The sequence below is a fragment of the Eimeria acervulina genome, genomic scaffold, assembly GCF_000499425.1.
Source record: "Eimeria acervulina Houghton genomic scaffold, Eah_scaff457, whole genome shotgun sequence".
NCBI classification, from domain to species: domain Eukaryota; phylum Apicomplexa; class Conoidasida; order Eucoccidiorida; family Eimeriidae; genus Eimeria; species Eimeria acervulina.
Genome location: NW_013549791.1, coordinates 14,815 through 23,437, shown reverse-complemented (window position 1 = coordinate 23,437; position 8,623 = coordinate 14,815). Strand labels below are relative to the sequence as shown.

The following is an 8,623-nucleotide window of genomic DNA, read 5'->3' as shown; positions in this document are numbered from 1 at the left end:
TATATATATATATATATATATATATATATATATATATATATATATATATATATATATATAGATACGTGAACTGCATACTTGGTGATTTATGTGGACGTGTATCTGCATGCTTGCATGCGGATTCATGCATATCTACAACAAATTTTATATTAGCATTCTCATCTACATATATATATATATTATATATATAATGTACATATATACACTATACATATATATGTCGTGTATATGGAGGTGGTAAATAATAAACATGCAGATATACCAAAAGAATTAAACAGTAATTTGATTTTGATTTAAAAAATATTTAATAGTTTGTTTGATATTATAGGAAACATTTGTTTATCTGTTTTTCTTTCTCAAGCTGAGGTCAGGGCAAGCCACTGCGCATGCAACATTTTTGTATTAAATTATTTAAATATTCAAAAATAATTCAATGTTTATGATTTATTAAATAAATATTATTTAATAATAATCTATTTTTCTTAATTTTTACTTCTTTGTTGCTCTTAGAGCTGCAACACAGGCGGGTGTACCAGCCCCAGGGGGGCCCCCTGTGCTGCTGCTGGTGCTGCTGCGGCTGGCTACAGCAGTTTGTTGAAAGTTACGTTGATTTTAATTGATATATTTTGCAATATCTTTGGAATATTTCTGCATTTTGTTCGTCAATCAGAAGTATAACAATCGGAGTGTATATACAGCGAGGCTCAGCTGTACAAACTCTGATACCAGCGACTCCTTCCTTCTCTTTACGCTCTTCTTTTATATCTTTTGAGTTATAACTATGGTAATAAAACATTTATAATTCATTTATGAGGAAGAAATATGCAAAATATGCTAAGATGCATCTACAACAAGAGAGAGCGATAGGGCTGAGGTGTACATACACCTGATCGCCGTTGATGTAGCGTAAAAAGAATTATAATTTAGGCTCAGACAATTGAGTTGAAGCAGCAGCAAATTCTTTTCTTGTTTTATTTCCTCTTTGTTTAGAAGGAGGAGCTCGCTACCCTGGACAGACAAAGAAAATAAAAAAGAGGTGGTAAAGCAAAGATAAAACACTTTTTTAAAAGAAAAAGAAGCAAGAACAATTTTATTATTTTCTTCCCTAATATAAATGTGGATAAAAACACAAACAACACGAAGGGAAAAAGCAAAGAAGAAGAAGTAGAAGAAGAAGACAAAGAAGAAGGAGGCAAAGACAAAGCAAACACAGAAGAAGAAAACAAAGTAGAAAACAAAGAAGAAACAAACAAAGAAGGCAAAGAAAAAGGAAAGAAGAAAAAGAAGAAAAGAAGACAGGAAGCGAAGAAAACGAAGAAAAACAAAACTAGAAAAATAAAATAAAAAGAAGACAAAGACAGCGAAGAATTAAAAGAAGACAAAGACAGCGAAGAATTAAAAGAAGACAGCGAAGAAAAAGAAAAAGAAAAAGAAAATGAAGAAGAGAGGTAGATGAAGAAGAGCGAAAGAACAAAGAAAAACACCTTAAATAAAATAAAAAGGCTAGAAGAGTAGAACAAAGCGAAGACATAAAAGAATATAAACATAAATAAATAAACAAATAAATAAATAAATAAATAAAAATATATATATATGTTGAGAATGAAAGACTGGCTGCAAACATTTCGTCGAGATATCTTCAGAAGGGGTTCGCCTTCGTTTCGTTGGGGTGTATGGATATCAGGCGGTGTATTTGCATTGTTTTGGGTATTTATAGAAGAAAGAAATAAAGAAATTAAAGACAGAAGAATATTTCTACCTTCCAAGAGACAAATAGAAATGCAACAAACAGAAATCACTGAGTGGAACCGAAAACTATCAGGAGGAAAGCTGCTGCAGCCAGACCACCAGCAGCAGCAGCAGCAGCAGCAGCAGCAACAGCAGCAAGGGGTAGAGGCAGCTAGAGCCTTGCAGCTTGCTGCTATCAAACAGAAGGCGCAGCAACAGGAAGAAGCAGAGAAGCAGCAGCAGCAGCAGCAGCAGCAGCAGCAGCACGGATTCATATCTTCTTTGCTCGGATTAACAGACAAAACAGACAAACAAACCAAAACAAAAAAAGTGCCCCTACTCTTCGACAAATAAACAAAAAACAAAACTGTCTCCTTCCACCCAAGCAGCAGCAGCAGCAGCAGCAGCAGCACCTGCTGCTGCTACAGCAGCAACTGCAATAGGAGTCACTGCAGCAGCAGCACCTGCAGCAGCAGCTGCAATAGGAGTCACTGCAGCAGCAGCACCTGCAGCAGCAACTGCAGTAACAACTGCAACAGCAGAAACTGCAGCGGCTGCAGCAGCGACTGCAGCAGCAGCAACTGCAGCAGCCCCACTACGTGCTCAGACGGAAGTAGAGCCCTCTTCGAGGCATGAACCTGCGAAGACTTCTGCAGCAACAAATTCACCGTGTGCTGCTGCTACAAAACTGCTGCTGCACAGCAGCAGCAGCTGTTTCTGCGCAGCTGTAGCTGCTTCTGCACAGCTGCATAGCTACTGCTGCTGCTGCAGCGCAGCAGCTGTTACTGCATAGCCGCCGCTGCTACAACATAGCTGCTGCTGCTACTGCATGCTGCTGCTCCTCAGCTGCTGCTACTCATGCCGAAGGGGGGGCCTCTACTACCGCCCAAGTGAATGACCTCCTGCGGAGGCGAGGGCCCCCGTCTGTTTGTTCGGTGTCTTTGAAGGGTGCATCTGCTGTTGCTGCTGCTGCAGCAGCAGCAGCAGGAGAAGGTTCGTCTGCTGCAGCCTCTTCTTCTGCATCTTGTGTTGCTGCAGCAGCAGCAGCTGCTGCTGCATCCGCGACAGCAGCTTCGGTGCTGAGATGCTGCAGCAGCAAACCGCTGCGGGGGGGCCCCTCGGGGGGCCCCCCTCCTTTTTTTCTTTTATCATTAATAGTCTTCTGCACTTGTAGCAGCAAAACATTCAAACGCTCAGGCGTCAACTTCACGTCAAAGAGAAGCTCGAGAAACCTCTCCGACTGTACGTACAGACACCCCACATATATATATATATATACATATATATAGCTGCATATACACCTCAACTTGTAATACAGTACTATGTGTTCATATACTGCAACAGACAATACAATAAAAGTTCTATATATGCCCCAACATAAATATATATATATATATATATATATACCTCAGTGTACACCCCAGAGCTACTATTACTCCTCCTCCTCCTACTACTACTGTTCCTGCTGCTGTTGCTGCAGTTACTGCTGCTGCTGCTGTTGATGTTAGCAGCGTACATGAATAGCCTGGAAGCGAGTAGTGGTTGAGGGGGAGAGGACCGCCATACAGTCATCCAAAGACCCCTGCAGCAACTCCTCTCGGAAGTAAGACACGATAGCCAATGATGCCTAAGCAGCAGCAGCAGCAGCAGCAGCAGCAGCAGCAGCAGTTGCAGTTGGAGCAGCGAAGGCAGCAGCAGCAGCAGCAGCAGCAGGGGGTCTTCTGCTGAGCTGCGCTTTCTTCGGATAGAAACCCTCACCGTCAAGCGAGCGATTAAGGGTTTAGGGTTTGGGCACCGCTTGTCAGGGGCTAGGGTTTAGGTTTTACTTCCTATGGTTTACACTCTAGGGTTTGATGCTTAGGGTTTAGGCTCTAGGCTTCGTGGTTTAGAGTTTTAGGTTTTAGGGTTTGGGGTTTAGGGTCTAGCTTTTACGGCTTGGGCTCTAGGGTTTAGTAGGCTTTAGGGTTTAGGGTTTCGGCTTTAGGATTTAGTAGGTTTAAGCGTTTGGGGTTAAGGGTTTGGGCTTTAGGGTTTAGTAGGCCTTAGGGTTTGGGGCTTAGGGTTTGGGCTCTAGGGTTTAGTAGGGTTTAGAGTTTAGGGTTTAGGGTTTGGGCTAACTTGAAACAAGACAACATCTCCTTTGACGATGAACAAGTCCCACACCCGCCCCAACAACTCAAAGGGCAGACACCTAAACCCTCACAAACAAAATATACACTTAAACCCTTACGCAGCAGCAGCAGCAGCAGCAAGAGCAGCAGTTCTCTTCCTGGTGCACATGCAGTGTACAAGATATCGGCTTCGGCAGCAGCGCTTCCGCAGCAGCTGCAACAGCAGCAGCAGCAACAGAAACAAGAGCAGCAACAGCAGCAGCAGCATACCTTGTGAATAGAGTGTACATCCAATCAACAAGAAATATATCTGTGTCTAGACCCAACGATAAGAAGTGCTGCAGCAGCTGCGGATGCCTCTCCTCCAGCAGCAAATCAAATGTACGAAAGTAAGCTTCAACCAGCCCCATATCAAATGTATAAAATGCATGCAGAGAACGACGCAACTGCATGCGCAACAATAAACCCTAAACCCTAGACCCTAAACCCTAATGCGCATGCATGCAAGCCCATGCTCGTTCGCTGACTTGACGCTGAAACCTAAACCCCAAACCCTAAACCCTAAACCCTAAACCCTAAACCCTAAACCCTAAACCCTAAACCCTAGCCCCCTAAACCCTAAACCCTAGACCCTTTCCCTTGAAACCCTTAGTGAAATACCATAAGGTTAGCGAAGCAGACGAAAGCTGAGTATTCATCCATATAGAGCAGCAGAGTAGCAGCAATGAACGCCATGCCCTGAACATAGCCTAAGTCAGGCCTCAGCATTACAAACACTTCTAACAGCGTTTGCAAAAACAACTCCATACGTTCACCCCCAGACACTCCAAAGGGTACAGGAGCCACAGCTTGAGAATCAAGGGGGCCCCCACAGGGGCCCCCCGGCCCCCCCCCTGAACCTGAACCTCTACCCTCGGGGGCCCCCACGGGGGCCCCATCCCCAATGGGGGGCCCCCCAGAGGGGGCCCCCTCAGCAGTAGATACCTCTGGGGGACCCCCAATGACGGTGGGGTACCCAGAGGGGGCCCCACCAGTACACAACTCTGTTGAGGGAGGGCCCCCCACAGAGCCCTTCGTTGAAGATGAAGAGTCTGCAGCAGCAGCAGGAGACGGGGCCTCAGCAGCAGATTGCTGTGGCGGAGCACATAAAGGACCGTCAATACGGGAGTCATCTATGCTGCTGCTGCTGCTGCTGGTGCTGCTGCTGCTGCTGGTGCTGCTGCTGCTGCTGGTGCTGCTGCTGCTGCTGTCGCTGGTGCTCGCATCAGCACCTGCTGGGGCTTCTGCTGATGCTGCTTCTGCTGCTGCTGATTTAAGGTCCCCCGTCGGGGCTTCGTGATCAGCAGCTCCTCCCGCCTGCGGTGCTTGTGCTGCTGCTGCTGCTGCTGCTGCTGCTGTCTGTGCCTTGGATTTATCTGAGGGCCCCGTTGAAGTAAAGACACCAAGACGAGGGAGAGTTCGATGGAGGTCAGCAGAAATCGCTAAAAAAGAATTAAATATTTCCTCTTCCCACACGAAACAATCGCTGCTGTTGCTGCTGTTGCTGCTGTTGCTGCTGCTGTTGCTGCTGCTGCTGCTGTTGTTATCTGCAGCAGCGGCATCTGCGAGCGCTGTAGGGGCCCCACAGACGCTGCAGACTGCTGCGTCTTTCTTTGCAGGTTCTGCTGCTGCGGGTGGGCCCCCCCCCTGTGCTGCTCCATCTGCTGCTGCCGCTTCTCCTGCTGCTGCTGCTGTTGCTGTTGCTGCTGCTCCCTCATCCATCGGCCCCCTGATACACTCTATTCGTTCCCTATACTTCACATTAATGCGCAGAAGCTGCCTCCTCGCCATCTTCATTCGAGCCAGCAGCAACTCGTAGTACTGAGGGCTCAACCGCAGCTGGTCTCCCACAGCCTGCAGCAACAGCAGCAGCAGCAGCAGCAGCAGCAGTGATGGATCTGCTGCGCAGAACCCGCAAATCCATGTAAACTAGAACAACTACCTCGGCGCTGCATGCAAGCAGCAACCCCAAGCAACCAACCCTAAACCCTAAACCCTAAACCCTAAACCCTAAACCCTAAACCCTAAACGCTTGCTAACCCGTTTCCAAACCTCTCCTCGCACATCATGAGGCACTCCCATTCTTAGCACTTCATCAAATGCTGCAGTTTCTTTCTGTCTATCCCAGTCAGGCAGCAGTCTATCCACCCATATTGCAGAGAGGGGGGCCCCCCGGGGGCCCCCCTGAGATAGGGGCCCCCCCCGGGGGCCCCCCTGTGATAGGGGGCCCCCACGGGGGCCCCTCTCTCTGCTAAGGGGGGCCCCACGGGGGGCCCCCCAGAAGAAACCACCATGGGGGCCCCCCTGTGAAGGGCTGTTAGTGCGCCTAGAGCGGCTGCAACGCCAATAAGAAATACCAGATGAAGGATGATAGTCAGAAGGGGAGAAGGCCTTGCTGCTGCTGCTGCTGCTGCTGCTGCTGCTGCTGCTGCTGCTGCTGAAGCGGTCCTGAACAAACACCCTAAACCCTAAACCCTAAACCCTAAACACTAAACTGCCGTAAGAAGCCGAACTCCCGCTAGTCAAGAAGCCCGAACCCTGTATACCCTGCAAACCCTAAACCCTAAACCCTAAACCCTAAACCCTAAACCCTAAACCCTAAGCACCTTGCTAAAGAGCAGCGTTTTCCAAGAGCGAGCACCCCCAAGTCGCGGGAGGGCCCCAACTCCGCCGCGAGGCTGTTCCCGCTCCACAGGCTTCTGCAGCAGCAGCAGCAGCACAGCAGCAGCAGCAACAGCAGCAGCAGATACAGGCACAGCAGCAGCAGCGGCAGCAGCAGCAACAGCAGCACTAGAAGCCGCAGCAACAGCAGCAGCAGCCCTACCAGTAACAGCAGCAGCAACACTCCAACATCAATATTACCACCAGCAGCCGGCCGGATAACAGCAGCAACAGCAGAAGCAACAGCAGCAGCAGCAGCAACAGCAGCAGCATCTCCTTAATTACCCCATCCAACACCTCGGCAGTTTGCTTCCTTGCAAATAAACAGTTGTGGGGCCCCCTGGGGGCCCCTCCAACTGCATGCGCGTCAGGGAGGGAGCCGAAGCGGAAGAAGGAGGGTTTAGCTGCGGGGGCCCCCGGGGGCCCCCCAGCAGCAAGATCTAAAGGGGCCCCCTTGCTGCAGCAGCTGCTTTTGGTTTCATGCTGCTGCTGCTGCTGCTGAGACTCCTCTTGCTGCTTCGGGATGCAACTGGGAGATTGGGGAGAAGAACAATCTGCTGCTGCTGCTGCTGCTGCAGGAGTTGCTGCTGCTGCTCCTGTTGCTTCTGCTGCTGGCGAAGACGAAGCCTCTTCTGATGCTGATGCTGCTGTTCCTGCTGCTGCTGCTCTGTCGGATGCTGCTGCTGCTGCGGGTGTTGTTGTTGCTTCTGCTGCTGCTTTTTGCTGCACAAGACGCCCACGGCAGCCCCTTGCATGTGTTGTAGTTGCTGCTGCAGCAGCAGCCGCTGCTGCTGTCGCAGTGAGCCCCTTCTGCTGCTGCTGCTGCTGCTGCTGCTGCTGTGCTGCAGCAAGGGCTTCTTTTAGCTGCCGCACTTCTTCTTCGTAGCTGCAAATTGTCTCTGAAAATATTTCTCCAGCCAGCCGCTTCTCCTCCCGCAGTCGAGAGACCTCAAGCTGCATGCATAACAGCAGCAGCAGCAGCAGCAGTAAGAGCAGCAGCAACAGCAGCAGCAAAAGCAACAGCAGCAGCAGCGGTATGTAGCAGAGGTTGCTGGTCCCCCCTCACCCACAAACAGATCCACACAACAAGAACAGCGGTACTAGCTGCAAAAAGAGTGCAGCAGCAGCAATAGCAGCAGGAAGAAGGCAGCAAGAGCAGCAGCATGAAAACAGCAGCAGCAACACCAGCAGCAGCAAGGTAGCAGCAACAGCAGCAGCGCTGATAAAACATCTGCAGCAGCAAGAACAACGGCCCAGGCAGAAGTATCACCAGACAACCGAATACTGCAGCAGCAACAGAAGTTCATGCCGCACCTGCAAAGCATCGAGGGCCTCCTTCGACGGGGGTGCTGCATCCATGGGGGCCCCGGGGCCTGTGGGGCCGTCAAGGGCCATCTGAGCGATGTAAGCTGCTGTTGCTGCTGCTGCCCCTGCTGCCGCTGCTGCTGCTGCCGCTGCTGCTGCTGCTGCTGCTGCTGCTGCAGCTGCTGTGCATGTATTCGATACACTGCATGCGCCCGCACAGCAACGCTGCAGCCGCCTCCACTGGGGAGGCACTAACAACCTGCTGCTGTTGCTGCTGCTGTTGTTGTTGTTGTTGTTGTTGATGTTGCTGTTGCTGCTGCTGCTGCTGCTGCTGAGTAGGAGAGTACTTCAGTGAAGACTGCTTCCGCCTCGCTGAGGGAAGGCTCTGATCCAGCAGCAAAATAAAATACTGGTGCTGCTGCTGCTGCTGGAACGCCTGAGAAAGCAGCACCGCCCTGTTGCTGCTGCTGCTGCTGCTGCTGCTGCCGAGAGGGCCTAACCCCCAGGAGCGTGAGATCAACAAGACACTGCTGCTCCTGCTGCTGCTGCTGCTGCTGCAGCTACTGAAAAAGGTAGTGGTTACGAAGAAGGAATTGTCATAGCCTAAAGAGCAGCAGCGGCAGCAGCAGCAGCAACAGCAGCAGCAGCAGCAGGGCCCGAGCTCACGGGGCTGCTGGACTGAGGAGCATCTCGCTGCTGTTTTGCTGCTGCTGTTTTGCTGCTGCTGTTTAAAATAATTATTCTCTATCTCTTCTTATTTTCTTTTTTTACTTAAATTT

At 49.9% G+C, this 8,623-nt stretch overlaps 1 protein-coding gene across 1 annotated transcript; it reads right to left on the bottom strand.

Annotated features, from left to right (window-relative positions):
- Positions 1-2,584: 2,584 nt before the first annotated feature.
- On the bottom strand, positions 2,585-7,934 carry EAH_00039140 (TBC domain-containing protein, putative; the record flags this gene model as incomplete). Its single annotated transcript, XM_013395387.1, has 9 exons — positions 2,585-2,890; positions 3,245-3,355; positions 3,847-3,919; positions 4,110-4,285; positions 4,500-5,732; positions 5,919-6,326; positions 6,485-6,577; positions 6,825-7,493; positions 7,854-7,934. 9 exons carry the CDS (start codon positions 7,932-7,934, stop codon positions 2,585-2,587), a joined length of 3,150 nt encoding a protein of 1,049 aa, XP_013250841.1.
- Positions 7,935-8,623: the final 689 nt, after the last annotated feature.